Source organism: Schistocerca piceifrons, chromosome 2, assembly GCF_021461385.2.
Source record: "Schistocerca piceifrons isolate TAMUIC-IGC-003096 chromosome 2, iqSchPice1.1, whole genome shotgun sequence".
Classification (NCBI taxonomy): domain Eukaryota; kingdom Metazoa; phylum Arthropoda; class Insecta; order Orthoptera; family Acrididae; genus Schistocerca; species Schistocerca piceifrons.
Window position 1 is genome coordinate 331,679,485 of NC_060139.1, and position 25,784 is coordinate 331,705,268.

The 25,784-nt window shown below is 42.6% G+C and overlaps 1 protein-coding gene across 2 annotated transcripts in view; it reads left to right on the forward strand.

Annotated features, from left to right (window-relative positions):
* The window catches only part of LOC124776223 (peroxisome assembly factor 2), a 158,142-nt gene that overhangs the window by 61,327 nt on the left and 71,031 nt on the right, over positions 1-25,784 (forward strand). The window contains exon 6 of one of the 2 annotated variants that reach the window (XM_047251079.1): positions 12,352-12,498. The exons of the other annotated variant lie outside the window; for it this stretch is intronic. Within the exon in view, the coding sequence (XP_047107035.1) occupies positions 12,352-12,498 (147 nt within the window). The remainder of the gene's footprint in view (positions 1-12,351; positions 12,499-25,784) is intronic. 2 annotated transcript variants of the gene reach the window in all.

Genomic DNA, 25,784 nt, shown 5'->3' on the forward strand with positions numbered 1-25,784 from the left:
AGATAGGAAAGTGGATGTGGATCAGTATGTCAAGAATTGTATACCATGTGCGCAGAGGCAGATTTGAGTCGGAAACAGATACAGCTACAATGATTGCCGGAAGCGACATGTCGATTTTCTATGTTGGGAATTGATGTCTTAGGACCTTTCAGTCGAACACCATCGGGAAACAGATATATTCTGACAATAATAGACCATTTTTTGAGGTATGTGGAGATGGTGGCTGTGCCAAACCAACAGGCAGCAATGATCACGCAAGTGTTAATAAACAACTGGATTTTGAAGTTTGGTATCCCGGAGACAATAATTACTGACAAAGGGATTTAATCAAGGAACTGTGTGAATTGTTGAACCTAAAGAAGTTGAGGATGAGCACATTGCACCCACAGGCGAACAAAAGGACAGAACGGGTACACAGAACAATCAGGAAGATGCTGAGTTTTTATGTGGATTCTCATCACCATCAGTGGAACGAGTATTTGAAGTATATTGTATGTGCATACAATGAAAAAGTCCATTCCAATACTGGTTTCTCTCCATATGAGGTAGTGTACGGGCGAAAAATGCTGTCGCCGTTTGATTTAGTGAAGCTACAGGAAGGAAGGACCAGTGAATCTGTATGACAATTCGCGAGAACAATTCGGGATGTTTGGAAATGGGTACAAAAGGGGAATATGAAGGCTTTGGAAAGGCAAAAAGATGCAGTGAAGCGGAAAGGAAGTTTACCGCAGTATAGGGTAGGGCAATATACAGCCCCTATACACCAAAAGAGAAAATGAAGAAGTTCGTCACAAGGTACGAAGGGCCATACTGTTGTGACAGTGCCACGACATTTAACAGTGCCGCCACGACAGTACGCCCAAACGGCGATAGAGGCGCTCTGCAACTCGGCTGAGTGTGGGAGCGCCACCTAGCTACGAACGGCGCCGGCCGCATGTCACGGCACGGTCGTCGAATAAGAGATACTGAGTTGTTATCATGTGACGAGCTATTGTTTCTAAGTGTGTGTTTTTGAATATCCACGGAATTATTGGTGATTAAAGGTTATAACACTTTTTGGCGACGAGGTCGGATATTTTCACTACATTGTGGATTTGTGTGTTAGTGACGGGGCAGACATGGAACAGCTTATGCAAGCGCTCATTGAACAACAAACACAGCTGACGGCTGCTATTCAGGCGTTGTCAATGTCGCTTACTCATCGTCTGTCTTCTTCTTCTCCGCCTCCATTCCCTCCTTATGACGAGGCCGCTGAAGACTGGGAGGATTATGAGAAGCGTTTGCGGCAACACTTCTTGGCTTTCGGTGTTGTCAACGCTCCTATGTGTAAGTTGTTATTTCTATCTTGGATTTCCCCACGGATCTATCAGCTGCTATCTCAGTTAGCCCCTCTGCGGGAACTTGCCTCTCTGTCCTTCCAAGAAGTGTGTGACTTATTGTCTAACTATTACCGAAAAAACACCCACATCATTGCCGCCAGCGTGGTGTTCTACCGGTGTCGTAAACAGCCCCATCAATCTTACCGGGCTTGGGCAGCGGAACTACATGATCTGAATAGGAAATGTCAGTTTGTCATGGACACTCATCATTAGTCTTATGCTGATTCAATGGTTAGGGATGCTATTCTACAGCTTGCTCCTGATAAAGAAGTTCGGCAACGTGCCCTACAACTGCCAAACCCGTTGTTGTCGGAAGTTCTAAGCATCACTCAATCCTTTGAAGTGTCTCACGCTGCTGGCACGCAAATAGACGCGTGGTGTGATGTAGGCGCTGTACAGTCGACTTTTGACACGGACAATTTGCCTGTTTCACAGGAGAACGAAGATGTGGCGGCGGTTCACTCGCGTAAACAACGTCGCGTTAGGCCGCAACGCTCGCAGCGAAAACAGCAACCACAGAAGCAGGTTCGTTCCGCACTTCCTTTGTGTCCATATTGTTTCGTCCAGCATGACAGGGCCGCGTGTCCAAAACATTGAGCCACGTGTAATTCATGTAGGAAAGAAGGCCACATTGCTTCTGTGTGTCAGTCCCCTAAAGTTCCTGTCGACGAGGACGAGGCATCGGACATGGATGTTAACTGTGTGCTTTCTCAACCAAATAAGTTGTTTGTTACTGTTCGTGTTCTGGATAAAGACATTCACATGCAAGTGGACACTGGCTCTGCAGTAACTCTCATTAATTCTCGCATGTATTTGGACATGGGCTCCTCTCCCTTGTCTCCAGTTACACGAAATCTGAGAACTTATAATAAACAGAAAATTCCTATCATTGGCCAGTTTGATGCTTCCACTGCCTACAAGTCTGTTGTTAGGCCCCTCACGTTTTATGTGGTGGATCATGCGGGCACTGAAAACCTGTTCAGTTATGATGCTTTCCAGTTGTTCGGGTTCTCCATTGATAATGATGTGCACCTCATACCTGAGGATATTCTGTATCAACAGCTGGATGGATTGTGTTCTGAATTTTCGTCCATGTTCTCTGCTGGTCTGGGTAGTGTCAAGGATTTTGAAGCCCACATTACTCTTAAACCTACAGTTCGCCCTAAGTTTTTCCGGGCACGCCCTATTCCGGTGGTGTTGCATGCACCTGTCAAGGCTGAGATAGACAGGTTAACAGCTTCAGGGATTCTCCTTCCTGTTACCTCCAGCGAATGGGCATCGCCAATCGTGGTGGTTTCTAAACCAAACGGGAGTCTGCGATTGTGTGGTGATTTTAAAGCCACTGTCAACGCTCAGAGCCTCATTGACACTTATCCTCTTCCCCATCCTGAGGAGTTATTTACCAAGCTCGCTGGGGGCCAGTTCTTTTCCAAACTTGATTTATCGGAGGCGTACCATCAGTTGCCGTTGGATGCTTCTTCCAAGGAATTTCTCGTCATCAACACTCCTTGTGGGTTGTATCAGTACCAGTGGTTACCATTTGGCGTCGCTAGCACGCCGGCCATTTTTCAGCGGTTTTTGGAACAGCTCACGGCTTCTGTTCCTGGCTGCATAAACTATCTGGATGACATTGTTGTCACGGGGGCCTCCACTGAGGAGCACCTTCGCAATTTGTGTTCACTGTTTCGGGTTTTGCATTCGGCTGGGTTGAGGTGCAATCTGGACAAGTCACAGTTCTTCCAACCCTCCATTGTGTATCTAGGTTTCCACTTTTCCCGTGAGGGTATACGTCCTCTATGTCAGCACATTGCGGCCATTAACGCTCTACCCCGGCCGTCTACGGTCAAAGAACTTCAGGCGTTTCTAGGCAAGATTGCTTATTATCACAAATTCATTCCATCCGCAGCGGCGGTAGCTCATCCTCTGCATCAGCTGTTACGCAAAAACGTCCCTTTCTGTTGGTCCGACGAGTGTGAGCAGGCTTTTGTCCGCCTGAAGGCTCATTTGCAGTCGGCGCCTTGTCTTGCCACATTCCGTCCGGGTCAGCACTTGGTTCTGGCGACTGGCGCATCACAGTATGGCCTAGGGGCTGTTCTCGCCCATCGGTATGAGGATGGGTCGGAACGACCCATCGCCTATGCTTCCAAGACCCTCAACGATGCGCAACAGCATTACTCTCAAATCGAAAAGGAGGCACTCACTATCATTTATGCTCTAAAAAAGTTCAGCCTTTTTTTTGTGTGGTTCTAAGTTTCACCTCATCACCAACCACAAGCTGCTGGTCTTTCTGTTCAGCCCATCGGCGTCGCTTCCGGATAAGGTAGCTCACCGCCTGCAACGTTGGGCCTTATACTTGTCTCGTTTTCACTATGACATTCACTATTGCCCCACGGCCCAGCACGCCAACGCTGATGCATTGTCGCGATTGCCGATGGGCCCCAACCCGGTTTTCGATCGTGATGAACTACTCTGTTTCCACATTTATGAGGAAGAACGTCGTGTGGTCGAGGGTTTTCCACTTACAGGTTCGCAGGTCGCGTCAGCTACTGCGCGGGACCTGGTCCTGCATCAGGTGATCGGTTTTGTTCAGCGGGGTTGGCCGGACAGGACCAAGGACCAGGCATCGGATCCCTTTCGCAACTACCATGCCTTGCGCCTTTGTCTGTCTGTTCGTGATGGTGTTGTTCTTCTGGCCACAGATGGCACATCTCCACGGGTCGTGGTGCCAGCCTCTCTTCGCAAAGATGTTCTCAAACTGTTGCATGAAGGCCATTGGGGTATTTCTCGGACTAAGTCCCTGGCCCGCAGGCACGTTTATTAGCCCGGTATTGATTTGGACATCGCCCACATGGTTGCTGCGTGTGGTCAGTGTGCTCAACAACTGGCTGCACCTCGTACAGTGCCCTCTCTGTGGCCTGATCCGGCGCAGCCATGGGAACGGGTGCACGCTGACTTTGCCGGCCCCTTCCTCGGTACTTATTGGCTACTGTTGATTGACGCCTTCTCGAAGTTTCCGTTTGTTGTTCGATGTCCGTCGCCCACCACTGCGGCGATGACACTGGCTTTGTCCAAAATCTTTGCGCTAGAAGGTCTTCCATCCACGATCGTCATGGACAGTGGCCCTCAGTTGTCTTCGCAGGCCTCCTGTGATTTTTGTACTGGACAAGGGATTCATCATGTTACAGCACCGCCCTTCCATCCGCAATCGAATGGGGAGGTCGAGTGCCTTGTCCGCACTTTGAAAAGCCAGATGAAAAAATTCCTTAGTGATTTTACCACAGATGACGCTCTGCTGCAATTTCTGAGTTCTTATCGCTTCACGCCTCTGGGTGATCACAGCCCTGCTGAACTCTTGCATGGCCGCCAACCGCACACTCTACTGCACCTGCTTCACCCTGTCATGCCTTGTGCTGCGTCCCCTAGTGCGGGAAAATACTCAGTGGGCGCCGACGTGTGGGCACGAGGGTATGGATCTCGCCCTAAATGGATTCCAGGGGTGGTCAAGGCTCTTCGCGGCCGCCGGCTTTGTGAAATATGTGCGGACGACGGCATGGTTGTTCGCCATTACGACCAGATGCGCCCACGAGTGGTGGCCACACCAGGGCCACCACCCCTTCCTTCGCCTCCACCAGCCCGAGAAGCCAGTCCTGTCGCTGCTGCCGATCTACCGTACGTGTTGATGCAGCCGACATCGCTAACGCTTCCGAGTACGCCGGAACCGGCCCCAGTCGCGACGCTGCCTTCTCCGGGACCCATCTCGCTGGAGCACACCCCCAGGTCCACGACACCTATGGATGTTGCTCCGGAGTTTTCACCCATCATTTCATCCAGGAGGCACGTTCCATGCATGAGCTTCCATCCTGGACATTTTCGACCATACTCTCGTGTCTCTCCGCGGGATCTTCTCGGGACCTCACAAGAGACCATGGATGTCTCCGCGCTGTCCGTGTCTCCAAGGAAGTGGGTGTTTTTTTTTTTTTCAAGGGGGAAAAGTGTTGTGACAGTGCCACGACATTTAACAGTGCCGCCACGACAGTACGCGCAAACGGCGATAGAGGCGCTCCGCAACTCGGCTGAGCGCGGGAGCGCCACCTAGCTACGAACGGCGCCGGCTGCATGTCACGGCACGGCAGTCGAATAAGAGATACTGAGTTGTTATCATGTGACGAGCTATTGTTTCTAAGTGAGTGTGTTTGAATATCCACACAATTATTGGTGATTAAAGGTTATAACACATACCAAGCAGTTGAAACCATACCCCCTGTTAATTTTAAGCTTCAGCTGCCAACTAGAACAATGATAGTACACATAGGACAGTTGTGGCCATTTAAGGGTTGTCTGGATGTGATTCCAGGTATGTCACAGGAAGGGGAGAGGAAGAAAGAGAGAGTGAAGAGAGGTGTTCAGCGCAGAGAAAACCAGAAAGATAGAGTACAGAATGATGTACCGTATGCTTTGTGATCCAGAAAGTAGTAGCGTATTTGTAGTTTTTGTTTTCTTGTTAGGTATCATTGGATTTTTTGTTGATTAATTAGGCATTGTAGTTTCATATGTTGTATGTATTTTCGAGTATTGTGAGCCTGCTAGGGACAGCAGTCTTTTTGAAGAGGGAGGAGTGGTGATGGTGATCTCTGTTCTCAGGTCACTAAAAAGGGGAGCATTGAGCAAGTTGGTAGAAGTAAAAAACTGAGGAGGTATTACTGATCTCGGCAGTTAACAGCCGGTACGCCGAGATGACAAGGAAGGTATTACGGTGCTGCCATAGAGGGAAGGTAACGGTATGTCCAGCCAGGGTGATAAGCACCAATGTGGACACATGCACGGTGCAGTTATTCTTAGCCAGGAGGGAAGAAATAGACTGTCCAAGGCACATCATGTAGCCAAAATTGAGCTTGCAACGGGTCGGGATGCACTGGATCTTCTCCACCTACGAAAAATTAATAGTAGTGGCAAGTTGTTTTGATCAGGGAGTATTTGCCAAAGCAAAACGTATAGAGCTTGAGGGGAGTGGAATTTTAATCAATGGAACTGCGTGTAACATAATAGCACCAACCTTCCATCTACCAGCGTCAACTTCAGGAGTCAATCAATTGAATGGTACACAGCCACAGCTGTACTGCCAAGGCAGAATCTGAGCTTGTTAAATCAAACTCTGGAGTCAGGTCTGTTGAGATCCGTAAACTAGTTCATTTCAGAGCAAGAGGAGCGCATATCAGCCGAACAGCTACTGCAGCATGTCGATTGTTTTGAGCACCTCAGTACCAAGTGCCATCGCAGCCTTAACTTTGTTGGGTGTTGTTTTTATTCTGATCAGGTGTAGAGCCAATTCCAAGAGGGAACCGACGGTAGTCTAAATCCCAGTGGATTGGATACTGAGGGCGTAAGACGGTTAGGTAAGGGGTTGATCGAGCATTAAGTGAAGTGGTCATCCAGTAAGGAATTTTTACGATTTGTCTCATGTCATGTGTTTAAGAGGTCTAGACCACATCTAAGTTTTCTGACAGTAGTAGTAAAGATATCATAAGTATGTGCCGACCCAAACAAGCTTAAGAGTGGTTAGAGGTTGACCCGGAGACTGGATCTTTCTGAAGGGGGGAAATAATGTAGCGGCACCACCGTTTAAGTTGGGGAAAAGGTTAGCTTCAGGTGCAGTATTTCAGAGTGCACAAGTTACAGCCAGCCGCAGGCCTGTTGACAGTAAGTTATGATACCAGTGGTTGCGAAGTAGAATGGACGCCACAGGGCAGTAGATACGCTGAAAAGAGTAAACACAGCGGTTTGTATGGTGTGAGCTACAGGCAGAAGGGGCCCACTGGCCCAACCCAGGTGTTATGATTACATGACTCAGAGCGGTGCGTTAGAAAAACAGAGGCGCACAGCCGCGTATAACTAGGCGCCGATTCACTAACAAGGCTTTCAAGTGTGACAGCTCACCTGGTTGGCGGGGCGTGTCACACCACCGGCTACACGCAGCACCAGCATTCCAGTCCACAGTAGGTCGCTAATTTGACCCTTTGAGGCCAACACGGGGTCTGCAGCCAGCCAGCGGTGGGCCACACCACGGCTCACTACTGCTGGCAGTCTTGTTGGCTCCCAACACACGCCAGAGGCATCCCCAGGCGAGGGCCACAGATTGAGACTGCTGAGCAGACTGCCTGATGTCGTCACAACTCTGTGGCCATACAAGGCCTACACACAGTAGGGTCGCTGAGGCAGTGATTCCGCACCAAGCTGTTTCACAGACAGCGAAGTGGTGTCCTCAGCATTGTGGGACCCGGTGATGCAGACCGAGAGGAACAGGGGCACTTTAACTGGAAATAATTAATCAGTTGGGAAACTCTGACGAGTTTTAGTATGGTGCGTCCTGACAGCCCATTCTCATCCAACATCCCTCTACAGTTAGGTTTACCTTTTTTTTTCCAGCCTACACGGATCTATATTTGCCTTCGTAACAGATACAGATGATCAGATGTTTCCCATGTGCTACACTGCACATAACTCTCTACTGAGTTGTTTAACTTAAACAAACCCCCCAAAAGTGTGTCACATACACTCTGATTTGTAGCTGCTGCTTCGCGAACAACTGATTCCTGTGAATAGTCCTTTGTAAAGAATGTTCCCAATGTACGTAGGGGGCCCAATGGTTCTCCATTGACAGTGCAAGTCAAGAAATCAGCATCTAAGAGCATCATGTTATTGACATCGCCTCTGTTTTAAACCTGCTACTTTGCTCCAAACAAAAGGAAAACCTGGTGCATGAGAGAAAGCAGACATCTGAGGGCAGAAGTGGAGAGCCAAGGACATGGGTGGAACATTGGCAACAGGCAGGAAGCAAAACTTTCACGAGTGACATACAGAAGGCACAGGGAATTCCATGAGGCCACCAGTGAGAGGCGCGAGGAAGGACGACTGAGGGTGGCAACCGGTAGATGGTGGTGCTAGGCGGGGCCCTACCAAAGGCAGAGCAACAGAGGACTTGTCATTAAGAGACAGGTCCAGGGTTGTGGAAACAGAAAAAAACTGAGCCATGGTGTCAGTAGAGCAAGGAAGAGCACGGAATGGACAGGTGTCAAGAGCTTGGAAGGTCAGGAACAGGTTGGATGGAAAGTTACATCCACTGGGCCAGCTGCAGTGCTGGAGTTAGTGGTACAAAGCAGCAGCAGCTGAGGTGGTGTGTCAAGCAGAGGTGCAGGCGTTGCACCCAATAGAGATGCCATGCCATGTAGAGGTGCTGTGAGGTTCAGAGGCACCATGCTGTGCAGAAGTGCCGCACGCACCGTGTAGAGGTGCCACACCGTGTGGAGGTGCCGCACCATGTAGAAATGCCACGCCATTTGGAGGTGCCACGCCATGTGGAGGTGCCATGCCATGTGGAGGTGCCGCGCCGTGTGGAGGTGCCGCGCCGTGTGGAGGTGCCACGCTGTGTGTAGATGCCACGCCATGTGGACGTGCCATGCCATATGAAGGCGCCGTACTTTGCAGAGGTGCCACGCCTGTAGATGCGCAGCACTGGGAGCCGCTGAAGCAGGCAGAGTTACTACTTTATTCAGAATGGGTGATTTTGTGTCGGTAGGTGCGAGAGTGGATGGAGGTGCCACATTGGTGGGCGCCAGAACAGGTGGAGGTATCACATCGATAGGTGGAGGCGATGCATGGGCAGGCAGAGGAGCCACATCGAGAGGCATCTGGGCCGCCATGGCAGGAGCAACAGGAACTGTGGATGCTGTAGTTGGTGACATCGGAACTGTAGGGCCACAGCAGTGAGTGATGTGATGGAGGAGCCTGTGGGGACAGTGCAGGATGTGAGTGAGTGACAGGCCAAGAGATTGGGGACTGGGGGCCAATGCTGATGGTCTGGGACCTGTGGGGCCTGAGGCGGCCAAGAGTGTTGGAAGAGTTGATCCTCGTTGCCAACTAAGGTATCCTGTTATGGAATGGTGCACACAGAAAACAAGAAGGTACCCAGGTAACATTTAACACTAGAAGTTTATTTTTACTAGCAAGCAAACAAGAAAACATGAACAACCGAGAAAAGATTCTTCATGGAAGTAATGTAAGAGATTCTCCTATTCTCTGAGAAGAATTGTCACATGGCTTCACAGATATGAGACAGTGCTGACTGTGTCTGGTGATTTTGGCACCCTCTTTACTGGAGGGTATCTCGCAGTAATATTGAGCTGCATCAGCTGGAGGCATCTGGTGGGACGGCAACCTTCAGGCCAATGCTGTGTGCTGTGTGTGCTGGGTCATCAGGCACCATCCATACACTGCAGCCATCTCTTTGTGTACAGCAGCAGCAGAATCTGGAAACAGCCTTTGGAGTTCCCAGCATCATCCACCAGATCATTTATGGATGTTGCCAACAGTAAAGATTTATAATGTTTCCTTGGGTCACACCCAAAGCTACTTCCACATCTAACCATTCCACCGTTGCATACACCCAAAACTACTTTCACATCTAACCATTTCACCCTGGCAGGACTCAATACATTCAGTAGGCGGCTGAATAGCCACCTTTATACACCAGAGGAGAACTCTAGACAGAGATACATACTGATCTTATTTCTTGTCCTAAGTGCTGTATTCTTGAAGGGCTCTTTCACTGGCATTATACTGGTGCTTCCAATACTGGGCAATGTGCTGGAAGATGAACCTTTGTCTCACTCTTCAAGTCACATTATATTCTGTGCTATAACATAGTTTTGACAGTACTATTCATTTTCTGTCCTCTTTTATTCATCTGTTCCTCGCTATATGCATTAATCTCTCGCCATCACCACCCTTAACTAACAATTTGGTGTCAGATTGCCTGTGCTCTGTGGACACCACAGGGTGAGGAGAAAGTGACAAGCTAGGAGTTGTGCTCACAACAATTGGAGAAAAGTCTGCAGTTCCATCACTTGTGACTGTAGGAAGCTAGTTGTCTGTTATCAAAGTGGATTCTAGCTATTTTTAGACAGCAGGCAATTTGCTCACCAAATTCTGATATTGGCCACAATCCTTAGAAATGTCTACTGATCAAAAGGTAAAAGATAAACTTTTAACTAGTTTTGCAGTCTGTAAATGAGATATCTAACATTGTACAATGATATATGTTGTGCTGCACTAAATATGTATAATAACCATGAAAGAGTGGCAATATGGAACTCAGTTGGAGTCCTTCTCTTGGAGTCCTTCTCTTGGAGTCCTCCTCTTGGAGTCCTTCTCTTGGAGTCCTCCTCTTGGAGTCCTTCTCTTAGAGTCCTTCTCTTAGTGCAGGGATTCTGTAATTATACTTTGAATGACTTGATCAGACTGCTAAACAAAAACTAATATGGAAGAAAGAGTGTGGCACCCTGAAGTACTCTAAATTATGTTATTTTATACCAACTACAAAATATAAAGCCAAGAAAACAAAGCTTGTTTCCCTTTATTCAGTTGTTATAGTGGTCTGCACATTAGAAGGCAACTGTATGATGTGTGATGATGCGTTCTGCATAGAGAGATACAGAGAATGCTTTACATCACCACCAGTGTGCTATCTGTCTCTGTCCCACACGTCAGCCATTGAGGCTAAGTAGCCTAATCGTACTTCAACTGACATAAAATCATTGCTAAATATTCTACACACATCCCGAAGTGCATGCTACAGGCAGATGCGGCAGAATGACACTATTGGCTGGATCATCATGTGGTACACTGCTCCTTGTCATTGCGCAGCGCCCCACCACCTACCTTCTTATAAGCACACAACTGTAACACTATCAAAATTCTCAAGAAATCCAGATTCAAGCTAAGTTACTGAATCTTTTTTAATGCATTTCAGCATTCAAATGGGTTTTCTGAATTCAAGTAGGAAACATAGTTAATTGTAATGCAAATGAACTTAATTCACTTTTTTTTCCTTTCTTAGAAAATGGCATTAATAGTTAGCATTCAGTCCCACAATACCATGTGGGGTGACTTGATTTGAACCCAACAGCATTTTATTAAGCATAATCATATTGAAGTTGGTATGGCATTGCCCTCCTCTTGACTTTTGAACTTGTTTACCCAGCTAACTATAGGGGAACTACAACTTAACATGTACTCAAACTGATAATGAGACTTTGCATTTTTCGCATTAACAAACCACTGCTAGACGTGAAAGAAGAAATAGGCGAGAGACAAAATCCTGGGGCCAAGTGAGGACTTAAATACAGACCTCTAATGATAATGAGAATGAAGGGCAAAGGTGGCAAATAAATTCTTCACTATGGGTAATTTTTTCCCTGTGTGAGCTCTAAAAAATATCCAGTTTAGCTAAACAGAACATGAAAACTTCACAACATGAAAGGGAGATAAGTGAAAGAGTTCAGATAAGTTTTAGCTGATGAGTTTTTGTGACATCAGTGAAAATCATGTGTGGTAAATTGAAAGGTTCATCATAGGATGGTGACATGAAAAACGTTTCCTGGCTTCAGTACTTGTCATCACAACCAATACAGTTATTATAGATGATTAAAGATCCTGTTTGTGTTCAACAAATTGTGTGCTACTGATAGGTGTTGTGGATGCAGAAGTGCTGTCTTACTGAAAAGTTAATAACCAACAGCATAAAAACAGTGCTGTGTGCAAATATATTGTATAATATTAGCTGTCTAATTTAAATCCTAGTATTTTACATAGGTATCATATTTATATATAGTTATATAATGATGACGTAATAACTGGAAATCAAATAAAGAAAAATCGCAGTGGTCCATATACATTTCCTTTTGGTCAAGCAAAATATTCTAGTTTATTTCATCTGATTGTGTTGTTGACATTAGTTACGCAATTTTTTCCCCAAGTAGGTCGCACCTGGAGACTGTCAAACCTTATTGTTGACTGTAAGCAATGAAGGCTGTGAACTATTTAAGAATGATTTACTCAGAGCACTGAAATGTCAAAGAAGCATTCTGTTAGAGTTTGAAATAAATACGAACATTGTCATTTTATTTTATGTCGCCAGGACTGTTGTTGTTTGGTCCACCTGGAACTGGCAAGACCCTGCTTGCCAAAGCTATTGCCACTGAATGCAGCCTTAACTTCCTTTCCGTGAAAGGACCTGAACTGCTCAATATGTATGTTGGTCAAAGTGAGATGAATGTTAGAGAAGGTAAGAAACTTACAACTTTTATGTTCCTTATATACATTACTACCATCACTGCAGCAGTAATACAGTTATGTGTTCAGATGTTGTTGTTGTTGTGGTCTTCAGTCCTGCGACTGGTTTGATGCAGCTCTCCATGCTACCCTATCCTGTGCAAGTTTCTTCATCTCCCAGTACCTACTGCAACCTACATCCATCTGAATCTGCTTAGTGTATTCATCTCTTGGTCTCCCTCTACGATTTTTACCCTCCACGCTGCCCTCCAATGCTAAATTTGTGATCCCTTGATGCCTCAGAACATGTCCTACCAACCGGACCCTTCTTCTAGTCAAGTTGTGCCACAAACTCCTCTTCTCCCCAATTCTATTCAATACCTCCTCATTAGTTATGTGATCTACCCATCTAATCTTCAGCATTCTTCTGTAGCACCCCATTTCGAAAGCTTCTATTCTCTTCCTGTACAAACTATTTATCGTCCATGTTTCACTTCCATACATGGCTACACTCCATACGAATACTTTCAGAAACAGCTTCCTGACACTTAAATCTATACTCGATATTAACAAATTTCTCTTCTTCAGAAACACTTCCCTTGCCATTGCCAGTCTACATTTTATATCTTCTCCACTTCGACCATCATCAGTTATTTTGCTCCCCAAATAGCAAAACTCCTTTACTACTTTAAGTGTCTCATTTCCTAATCTAATTCCCTCAGCATCACCCGACTTAATTCGGCTACGTTCCACTATCCTCGTTTTGCTTTTGTTGATTTTCATCTTATATCCTCCTTTCAAGACACTGTCCATTCCGTTCAGCTGCTCTTCCAAGTCCTTAGCTGTCTCTGACAGAATTACAATGTCATCGGCGAACCTCAAAAGTTTTTATTTCTTCTCCATGGATTTTAATACCTACTCTGAATTTTTCTTTTGTTTCCTTTACTGCTTGCTCAATATAAAGATTGAATAACATTGGGGAAAGGCTACAACCCTGTCTCACTCCCTTCCCAACCACTGCTTCCCTTTCATGCCCCTCCACTCTTATAACTGCCATCTGGTTTCTGTACAAATTGTAAATAGCCTTTTGCTCCTTGTATTTTACCCTTGCCACCTTTAGAATTTGAAAGAGAGTATTCCAGTCAACATTGTCAAAAGCTTTCTCTAAGTCTACAAATGCTAGAAACGTAGGTTTGCCTTTCCTTAACCTTTCTTCTAAGATAAGTCGTAAGGTCAGTATTGCCTCACGTGCTCCATTATTTCTACGAAATCCAAACTGATCTTCTCCGAGGCAGGCTTCTACTAGCTTTTCCATTCGTCTGTAAAGAATTCGCGTTAGTATTTTGCAGCTGTGACTTATTGAACTGATAGTTCGGTAATTTTCACATCTGTCAACACCTGCTTTCTTTGGGATTGGAATTATTATATTCTTCTTGAAGTCTGAGGGTATTTCGCCTGTTTCATACATCTTGCTCACCAGATGGTAGAGTTTGGTCAGGACTGGCTCTCCCAAGGCCGTCAGTAGTTCTAATGGAATGTTGTCTACTCCCAGGGCCTGGTTTCGACTTAGGTCTTTCAGTGCTCTGTCAAACTCTTCACGCAGTATCATATCTCCCATTTCATCTTCATCTACATTCTCTTCCATTTCCATAATATTGTCCTCAAGTACATCACCCTCGTATAGACCCTCTATATACTCCTTCCACCTTTCTGCTTTCTCTTCTTTGGTTAGAACTGGATTTCCATCTGAGTTCTTGATATTCATACAAGTTGTTGTCCTTTCTCCAAAGGTCTCTTTAGTTTTCCTGTAGGCGGTATCTATCTTACCCCTAGTGAGATAGGCCTCTACATCCTTACATTTGTCCTCTAGCCATCCCTGCTTAGCCATTTTGCACTTCCTGTCGATCTCATTTTTGAGACGTTTGTATTCCTTTTTGCCTGCTTCATTTACTGCATTTTATATTTTCTCCTTACATCAATTAAATTCAATATTTCTTCTGTTACCCAAGGAGTTCTACTAGCCCTTGTCTTTTTACCTACTTGATCCTCTGCTGCCTTCACTACTTCACCCCTCACAGCTACCCATTCTCCTTCTACTGTACTTCTTTCACCCATTGCTGTCAATTGTTCCCTTATGCTCTCCCTGAGACCCTGTACAATCTCTGGTTTAGTCAGTTTATCCAGGTCCCATCTCCTTAACTCCACACCTTTTTGCAGTTTCTTCAGTTTTAATCTACAGTTCATAACCAATAGATTGTGGTCAGAGTCCACATCTGCCCCTGGAAATGTCTTACAATTTAAAACCTGGTTCCTAAATCTCTGTCTTACCATTATATAATCTATCTGATACCTTTTAGTATCTCCGGGATTCTTCCATGTATACAACCTTCTTTTATGATTCTTGAACCAAGTGTTAGCTATGATTAAGTTATGCTGTGTGCAAAATTCTACCAGACGGCTTCCTTACTATGCTGTTTGTAGTAGCTTATCCACACTCCTATTTTTTTATTCATTATTAAACCTACTCCTGCATTACCCCTATTTGATTTTGTATTTATAACCCTGTATTCACCTGACCAAAAGTCTTGTTCCTTCTTCCACCGAACTTCACTAATTCCCTCTATATCTAACTTTAACCTATCCATTTCCCTTTTTAAATTTTCTAACGTACCTGCTTGATCCGTAGAATACCAGTTTTCTTTTTCCTGATAACGACGTCCTCTTGAGTAGTGTTTGAGATATGTCTATTGATCTTTAGTGAGATGAAATCATAAGCATTAAAGACCACAAAGTTTTATTGAGACGTGCTGTGGTTGTTGTTGTTGTTGTTGTTGCTGTTGTTGTTGTCTTGTTGTTGTCTTGTTGTTGTTGTTGTCTTCAGTCCAGAGACTGGTTTGATGCAGCTCTCTATGCTATCCTATCATGTGCAAGCTTCTTAATCTCACAGTATGTACTGCAGCCTACATCTGTCTGAATCTGCTTACAAGGGAACCTCCCCATCACCCCCCCCCCCCTCCCCCAGATTTAGTTTTAAGTTGTCACAGTGGATAGGCCTTGAAAAACTGAACACAGATCAATCGAGAAAACAGGAAGAAATTGTGTGGAACTATGAAAAAAATAAGCAAAATATACAAACTGAGTAGTCCATGTGCAAGGTAAGCAACATCAAGGAGAATGTGAGCTTAGGAGCGCCGTGGTCCCGTGGTTAGCGTGAGCAGTTGTGGAGCAAGAGGTCCTTGGTTCAAGTCTTCTCTCGAGTGAAAAGTTTACTATATTTATTTTTGCAAAGTTATGATCTGTCCGTTTGTTCATTGACGTCTCTGTTCACTGTAATAAGTTTAGTGTATGTGTTTTGCGACCGCACCGCAAAACCGTGCGATTAGTAGAGGACGTGCCTCTCCAATGGGAGCCGAAAACATTTGATTGCAAGGTCATAGGTCAACCGATTCCTCCACAGGAAAACACGTCTGATATATTCTATATGACACTGGTGACGGCATGTGCGTCACATGACAGGAATATGTTCTCGACCCACCTAACTTGTACACTTGGCGAATGGGTAAAAAGATTCTTCTACCTTGCCCGATTTAGGTTTTCTTGTGGATGTGATAATCAATCCCCAAAAAACAAGATGAAAACATAGGAGTTTGTCACATAAACTGAAAATAAAAATTTAAACTTTTCACTCGAGGGAAGACTTGAACCGAGGACCTTTCGTTCCACAGCTGCTCACGCTAACCACGGGACCACAGTGCTCCTCAGCTCATACGTGCCTTGATGCTGTATGTCTTGCGCATGGACTACTCAGTTTGTATATTTTGCTTATTTTTTTCATAGTTCCACACAACTTCTTCCTGTTTTCTCGATTGATCTGTGTTCAGTTTTTCAAGGCCTATCCACTGTGCCAACTTAAAACTAAATCTGAGGGGGGTGCGATGGGTAGGTTCCCTTGTTAGTGTATTCATATTTTCGTCTCCCTCTATGATTTTTACCCTCACGCTGCCCTCCAGTACTAAATTGGTGATCCCTTGATGCCTCAGAACATGTCCTACCAACCAATCCCTTCTTCTAGTCAAGTTGTGCCACAAGTTCCTCTTCTCCCCAATTCTATTCAGTACCTCATCATTAGTTATTTGATCTATCCATCTAATCTTAAGCATTCTTCTGTAGCACCACATTTCAAAAGCCTCTATTTTCTTCTTGTCTAAACTGTTTATCGTCGATGTTTCACTTCCATACATGGCTACACTCCATACAAATATTTTCAGAAATGACTTCCTGACACTTAAGTTTATACTCGATGTTAACAAATTTCTCTTCTTCAGAAACGCTTTCCTTGCCACTGCCAGTCTACATTTTATATCCTCTGCACTTTGACCATCATCAGCTATTTTCTCCCCAAATAACAAAACTGATCTACTACTTTATTGTCTCATTTCTTAATATAATTCCCTCAGTATCACCTGATGTAATTCAACTACATTCCATTATCTTTGTTTCGCTTTTGTTGATGTTCATCTTATATCCTTCTTTCAAGATCTGCCAGAATTACAATATCATTGGCAAACCCAAAGTTTTAATTTCTTCTTCCTACTTCAAATTTTTCTTTTGTTTCCTTTACTGCTTGCTTGATAAACAGATTGAATAACATTAGGGATAGTCTACAACCCTGTCTCACTCCCTTTCCAACCACTGCTTCCCTTTCATGCCCCCTGACTCTTATAACTGCCATCTGGTTTTTGTGCAAATTGTAAATAGTCTTTCGTTCCCTGTATTGGACCCCTGCCACCTTCAAAATTTGAAAGAGAATATTCCAGTCAATGTTGTCAAAAGCTTTCTCTAAGTCTATAAATGCTTGAATCGTAAGTTTGCCTTTCCTTAATCTATCTTCTAAGATAAGTCAAAGGGTCAGTATTGCCTCACGTGTTCCAACATTTCTACGGAATCCAAACTGATCCTCCCCGAGGTTGACTTCCACCAGTTTTCCATTCATCTGTAAAGAATTCCTGTTAGTATTTTGCAGCCATGACTTATTAAACTGATAGTCCAGTAATTTTCATGCCTGTCAACGCCAGCTTTCTTTGGGATTGGAATTACTATATTCTTCTTGAAGTCTGATGGCATTTTGCCTGTCTCAAACATCTTACTTATCAGATGGTAGTTTTGTCAGGGCTGGCTCTCCTAAGGCTATCAGTAGTTCTAATGGAATGTTGTCTACTCCCAGGGCCTTGTTTCAACTTGGGTCTTTCAGTGCTCTGTCAAATTCTTCATGCAGTATCATATCTCCCATTTCATCTACGTCCTCTTCCATTTCCATAATATTGCCTTGCGGTACATCGCCCTTGTATAGACCCTCTATATACTCCTTCCACCTTTCCGCTTTCCCTTCTTTGCTTATAACTGGTTTTCCATCTGAGCTCTTGACATTCATACAAGTGGTTCTCTTCTCTCCAAAGGTCTCTTTAGTTTTACTATAGGCAATATCTGTCTTACGCCTAGTGATGTATGCCTCCACATCCTTACTTTTGCCCTCTAGCCATCCCTGCTTTGCCATTTTCCACTTCCTGTCAATCTCATTTTTGAAACGTTTGCGTGCTATGCATTGGTAATAGAAAATTCAGTCATTATCATGATATGAAAAAAAACATCATTTGATTTACGTTATGATCTCTGTATTTATAAATTGAAGCCACATCCTCACATCCATCTGTGTGTGCTGCCTAATCTCAGGAATTGTTATAGGGATTTTGATCCAGTTTTGACTAATAGATACACCAAATTGCATTGAAGGGTTTTGTGTATCATTTGTAAACATTTGTTAGAAATTGTCTGAGTTATGATGAATTAAAGTTGTGAAAATGACACCATTGCCACCTAGTGAGAAGCTGCTATAACTCAAAAGAGGAAAAGTTACTTGAGAGAGTGGAAAGTTTGACCCAGCTTGCATCTGGTGTGGTGGTGTAGCAGTCATGTGTCTGGCTGGAAACCGAAATGTTGTGGAATTGAATCCCAGCTGGGTCCCTTTTTTTCACTCTGCATTTTTAACCTAGCAGTCACCTCGTAATGATGTGGAGATTCAGCAGAAATGAAACATGGTAGATTCCATGTTACACTGCAACATCCCATTTTACATTTGGGAAACTGTTTAGGAACATGCCAGATTCCCAAGTGACACCCAATTGCTTGCAGTGATTTCGGAATGAAATGCGAATCCAAAACCTGTGGTTTTCAATATTTTCTACATAAAGTAAAACATAGCATTGGATGCAACTTTGCTTTGTGTATATAAAGTAAATTTTAAAGCAGCACAGCATATGACTAAACTTTCACCTTTCTGCTTTCCTCAAGTCAAACAAAGATACTGTAATTTTTCCTCCTATCTTTTCTTTTCTACGTAATTCTGTAGCTCTCAATTCGTTCGAGCAATCAATCATTCATGATGGGAAACACAGTCACAGCTCAGTCACTCAAAATGATTCTGAAATTTTATGTGTTAGAATGAAATCAGGTGATGATTCTTCTTCTCTGCAGGCTCGTGCTTTGCGGCAGTCTGCTAATCTGTACAAATAAAATGCCTCGTAATTTTGGGAGCATTGTATAATCAGTCGGGAAACCTCATATCAAGCGGATATTTGGCTTTGATGAAGTTTAACCTTCCGAAGAAGTAATGGAGCTCTTGGATTATTAAATGCAGGTTCATATCCAGTCTTTCGGAAGTTCCCTTCTGATTAACAACTACGCAATATATCGATAAACATCATTAATTCTCATACTTCCAATACACACCTTTTATTTGAAGGAGCAATCTATATATATTTCCTCTTAATCGTACAGTTCGTATCAGATATCTTCTGTGATAAATCTCAGATTACAGTTCTTCCAAACCAAGCTCAGGCTAATCGGCACGAAGACAATCTCGGAAGTTCCCTTTCTTTTTTTCTAACAACCACCAGAGACAGTACTACAAAGAATACTTATGCGCTCATGGCATAGCTATTGTATGAGCTACTTTTCGCATGGATTCTGCGAGTATGAAGATAGAAAATTAGTAAACGTCATTCAAGGGTAGAATTGTATCTGAATAATTCATCGAATATAAAGAGATATTACAATTGCCCCTCGCAGCGAGCAAAGTTAATGATAATACACTTTGCGAGCTAACATAAAAAATTTGTTGGGTTGTTTATTCAAAAGAGGAATATTTTGAATTAGTAGAATTTTACTGTAGAGAGTATGGGTAACATGTTAAGACAATAAGTTACCAGAATACCTAAGCTGTAGCTTTTACATGTACCGGGGTATACCCGCATCCCAAGTACATAACCAGGGAAGATGTAGATTGGTGTAATTATGAAAAAGGTCTACCCATTTGGGAACTGGCCTTCACAGGGAAACCCTGGAAAACCCGGAAGAATAGACCCCAGCTCAGGTATTAAAGAAGATAGGAAAGCCTAAATCCAGTAATTTTGAAGTATGTAGAAGCTCCATAGATTAGATCGAAGGAAAAGTGCCTCATAGCCAAAAAAAATTTTACAATATTGCTCAAAAAAAAAAAATTTTCAAAATTCTTCTTTCAACGATGTATCTGGCGATCTCGTTGTGAAGTTGATGGAGCAGGAACACTGGATACGGACACTGGGTAGGCGACGTACAGCGTTTGGTGGAGCGGCACGGAGGACAGGCGATGGCTTATGGTACAGGATAGAAGCTGGTAACGTGCCGTAGAAACAGGAAGATGATCTCAGGAACAGATGGTCAGGTACGTGAACATGAAACAGGTTTAAAGTGGAATAAGAAAAGGTTCTGACTGAATAAATCCCTGGAAGAGAGTGGATTAAGGCAACGAAGTCCATATTTCATTGTTGAACTCAAAATCGGAGTGGATCCCTACATTCTTCCATCTGTACTAGACTGGAACATCCATCAGTCCTGACAATCGCGAATTTTTTTTTTTAATACCAAAGTTGTTTTGCATTACAACTGCTGATTGTCCAAAACATTGCCGTATAGACCGTGGGCATTTAAATTTTGTTGTAGCTCATATCGAATGTATTCCTCTCAAAAAAAATTTTAATCAAATCTTCGTTTTGTTATAGTGCAGGTGGAAGTAGAGCATTGAATCTGTCTGAGGTTTGCTTTCAATTACGAAATTATGGATAAAATTTAAGTTTACACCTGATGAAAAATTTTAAACATAGGCATATGACACTGACTCCACAAAAGGAATAATTTGAAAAATTTTCATTATTCTTATAATTAATTGATTTATAGATCCACTTGCAAATAAATATCATTAATGATGATGTATGTTCATTTAACAAATCATCCACTCGCAGAATCTTCTTCATCCTCTCATGAACATTTATGGAAATATATTTCAACAATTATGTCCATAATATGAAACACACAAACCGCTATTCTTAAAATGTTAGTTAAAATTCTTAAATTAAGTCTCCTGGTAAAGAAGACATAATGAAAATTCTAAAAATTATAATAATTTTCTCTCGCGCAACCAGAGAGTTTCTTCAATTGTTTGCAACAGTGACATTATCGACTGTTGCTTCATTTCACAGTTCATTTGTTTTCTTGCGCGAACAGCACACATCATACACACAGCGTATTTACCTACATATCCCACACTGTTCAAGTTTCACACGCAATTCTCACATAAGTGCCGTGTCTTGAGGAAATGGAGATGCACTTTCATTGTATATCACTGTGGCTTCTGCTCATAGTCCACACTTACAAACACTAGTAATTAACAAATTCTTCTACCTATCTTAAAAATTTTGTGCTAAACTATCACAGGAGTAATCTCACTGTCTCTTAACCTATCACAGGAGTAATCTCACTGTCTCTTAACCTATCACAGGAGCAATCTTACTGTCTCTTAACCTATCACAGGAGCAATCTCACTGTCTCTTAACCTATCACAGGAGCAATCTCACTGTCTCTTAACCTATCACAGGAGTAATCTCACTGTCTCTTAACCTATCACAGGAGCAATCTCACTGTCTCTTAACCTCTAGACAACATAAACTTCTTGATATTTATATACACATTCGACTCATAGTCAAATTCCACTCTAAATTCTTCTCCATATTTGGTATCACAGATCTACGATCCTTCAAAAAATTTCTTAATATCATTATGCCGGAATAATCCCTTTATTCTTTTCGATTCGGGATATGCCAACAAGTATGATCCAGAATTTGGTATATTTTCAATAACATATGGTCCGGTATAAATAAGATTCCATTTCTTTATGTTGTTCATCAGTTTCTTGGAATGGATGTGTCGCCTCAATAAAACCTTTTCTCCAAGATGAAACGTCTGAATCCGGTGAATCCGTTTATCATATGTCAATTTCCGTTGTATTGCCTTTTTAGTTAAATTGACAAGTGCGAGTCGAATCTTTTCCTCCAATTTTAAATTCTGGTCTTCATATTACAGGTACTATTATTTTATTAATCTCTCTCGCATCCAGAACTAATCTCACGTTGCCTCCAGGTTTTGGAACGACTAAGAGCAGAGAACAATATGGACTAGTTGATGGCTCAATCAAGTTCCATTCTAACATTCTATTTATATCCCTTTGAACAGATTGTTTTAAGCGCCAGGGGATCGGATAGTGCGTGTAACAGTAAGTCTGATGTGGCTTCACTTGTAGGTGACAAATATACCCTTTAATAATTCCTGGTTTCTCATCAAAAATCTCTTCATATGCCTCTAACAAATAATGAAGCTGCTGCCTTTGTTCTCCGGTAAGCTGATTTGATTCACTAGCTTTTATCACTGTTGTTTGGTTAAAGTCCTCCTGTTGTATCAAATCCTTTGAAAGCCCCTTCCAACGACCGTTTGTAGTGTCAATTAATTGAATTATGGCACCGCGACAATATTTTTCATGCACCGTTTCCTTTCTATTTAAATCCAGTGCTATCTCTTCTCCATTTAATCTAAATTTAACTATTCCTTCCACAAAATCAATCTGACAATCGTACTCCTGCATACTCCCAATACCAAGAATACAGTCCACTAATAACTTCTCCACTACAAGGAACGTGCATTTTATTGCTACATTTCCCATTTTCACCTCTAATTGTGTTTGTATTTTGATACTGGGAGAGCTTGCTCCAACAGCTCCGATGATTTTGCAGTTCTGTACTGGCAAAATTGGTACCTTCTTCTTCCTAATAATTCTCCGAAAAAGAGCGCCTGAGATGACATTGCGGAAGCGGCGGTGTCTAATATCACATTCGTTGGAACGTCCTCCATTTCAACAAATACTTCCGATACCGGAACACTCGATCTGTCGTTATGACACGTTATTAAATCCTTTGTTAACTCTTCAGTCAACAGCTCACCATCATTATATCTTAACAATTGTAATTTTACTGTTTCGCCCCTAACAGATCCCCTGACCACTCCTCCGGGGCATGATGCGGTCATGTTTAGTTTGACTGATTATTGGTCCGATTGGTATTTATCTCTTCAGCTACTTCAGTGATTATCGGTTGTCGTGGTGAATTCGGTCTATATTGTCTTGCTTGATTTGTGTAATTATTGTTGTTGTTCTGCTGGTGTTGGTAGAACTGTCCTGTGTTGCCATACATTGGATTATATCGATTAAAATTCCTATTATTCCTAAAATAGCCCCTCGCTGCACCATTACTAAAGTTTCCATTATGGTAATAATTATTGTTTACATTTTGTCCATTTCTAAGTCTCCTCGCAGAGTGTAGTTGGTTATGATTATTGTTACTGCTACCATTACTGCCATTCACATTCGAGTTGCAGCTCGGATTCGCTTCTATTACTCTTCTTTGATACGACATTTCTCTTGCCCTTTTATTGTCCTCCTCAATTATATCAATATGATCAAGCGTAGTCATAAATGAGTCTATATCCTTATCATTTATATATAACAGCTGATTTCTTATACTGGTGGGTAGTCTGGACTTGAGTATTCTAAGTATATCCGGCAAAGGAATCGGTACATCCCAATACAAAGATTTATTAATGTATTTTTCAAAATATCTCTTTAGAGATCCTCTAGAAAATGAGAAAGGCTCAGGATATAATACTTCCTGCCTAAGTCTTTCTTGTATTCCAGCAGACCAATATTTTGCTAGAAATGCCTGCTCAAATTCTTTGTAACATTTACAAGAAGATGTTTGTTCGGATGCCCACAGTGCTCCTGATCCTTGTATATATCCAGATACAAAACTAATCTTTTGCCATTCTGTCCAAGATCGTGGAAATAGACCTCTGAAACTTCGAATAAAGACTACAGGATGAACATTCTTTTTGTCAGGGTTAAAGATTTGAAATTGTCTCTGTTTAATCATCTTCTCCTCAACGGTACTACGATTCCAAAAATCATCCTGTTCGTACTTTTCCCTGTGGCTCTCCATTATATCGAATCTAACTTGTGACGTTCCAGTTCTGTCTACATCGGATCTTGACGTGGACGGAATGCCACGCACAGATTGAGAGTTTTGTTTCCTACTTCTCGGTGTTTCTAAATCCTCCTGCGAGAGATTTAGTGATCTTTCGATATTTTCTTTCCAATGCGAGAAATCTTCGCCAAGTTGTTCTCGAACTTCCTTTAACCCTTTGTTAAAAAAATTCTCCTCGGAACTCTCTGAAATTGACTGTAAAGCTACTTTCACAGTTTCTTCTATGGTTTCCGAAGGAAAATTTTGCCGCTCTAATGTCATTTCTGAAAACTTTCCCACAAGTACATTCATTCTATGTTCCACTGTCTCCTGTTTTTCCTTCACTTCGTCAAATTGCTTCTTTAGATTATCTTGGGATTCTGTAATTTCTGGTATCATAGCTACGGAACACTGTATGTCCTCTTGAGCTTGTATTACTTGAGGAAACAGTTCTACTTGTTTTTGTATCATGTCAATTTTGACGGATACATATTCGGTTAGTTCCGCTTTTAATTTACTATTGTTTTCTTGGCATTGTTGGCGGACCTGCTCAATTTGAGCAATAAGATTCTGTTCGGTCCTTTCTGCCTGTTCTTTTATTTCCTATGTCTGGGTATTTAATCTCTGATCTAATTCGGTAAAGGTTGCTCTTAACTGATTTTGTAATTCTGTTTGACTTTCAGCTAATTGATTTTGGAGTTCATTTTGTATAACGGATAAGTCTCGTTTGACCTCCGCTTGGCCTTCGGCTAATAGAGACAACTGTTGCATAATAACAACTAATGTGTCAACAACCCTCTGATCAGCTGTTGTATGAATGTTTTCTGAACCAGCGGGATTATTTATATTGCTACCGCTAGCCACAACAGTCTCAGAATTGCTATCCATGGCCTCTGCTTCTGTGCAAACAGCTGAAGGCTGTTGCACGTCTCATTGCTGATTCAATGACATTTTAAATGCCGCTCTGGTCAATACCATTAAATAACTGTCAATATCAGGTTCCAGTCACTAAATACAGTTTCAAATTTACTGTCGTAGACACACTTAACTTTCAAATTACTTCACAGATGGTATAAAGTTCAATGTTCAGATACGAAAATCACACAATATACAGTTCTACAATCTAACTACTATCTGGAAAAAAGTTCTTTCTAAATTGATTTCAAACTATTTTCACTACAGGATAAAAAAATTAGATTTCTCTGGCCTTGTTCTGTAGTCTCGGTGTTGTCCAATAGTTGAAATCGTTTCTTGGTATCAGCAATCTTTTACTATGGGCACCGAATCTCTCTTCAGATTAGTTACCTCTCGTTCTCGTGGGTTTTCATGAAACAAAAAATACATATATTATATAACAATCCAAGAGAGTCCTGTCATGGTCGCCACTGTAATTTTTCCCCCTATCTTTTCTTTTCTACATAATTCTGTAGCTCTCAATTCGTTCGAGCAATCAATCATTCATGATGGGAAACACAGTCATAGCTCAGTCACTCAAAATGATTCTGAAATTTTACGTGTTAGAATGAAATCAGGTGATGATTCTTCTTCTCTGCAGGCTCGTGCTTTGCGGCAGTCTGCTAATCTGTACAAATAAAATGCCTCGTAATTTTGGGAGCGTTGTATAATCAGTCGGGAAACCTCATATCAAGCGGATATTTGGCTTTGATGAAGTTTAACCTTCCAAAGAAGTAATGGAGCTCTTGGATTATTAAATGCAGGTTCGTATCCAGTCTTTCGGAAGTTCCCTTCTGATTAACAACTACGCAATATATCGATAAATATCATTAATTCTCATACTTCCAATACACACCTTTTATTTGAAGGAGCAATCTATATATATTTCCTCTTAATCGTACAGTTC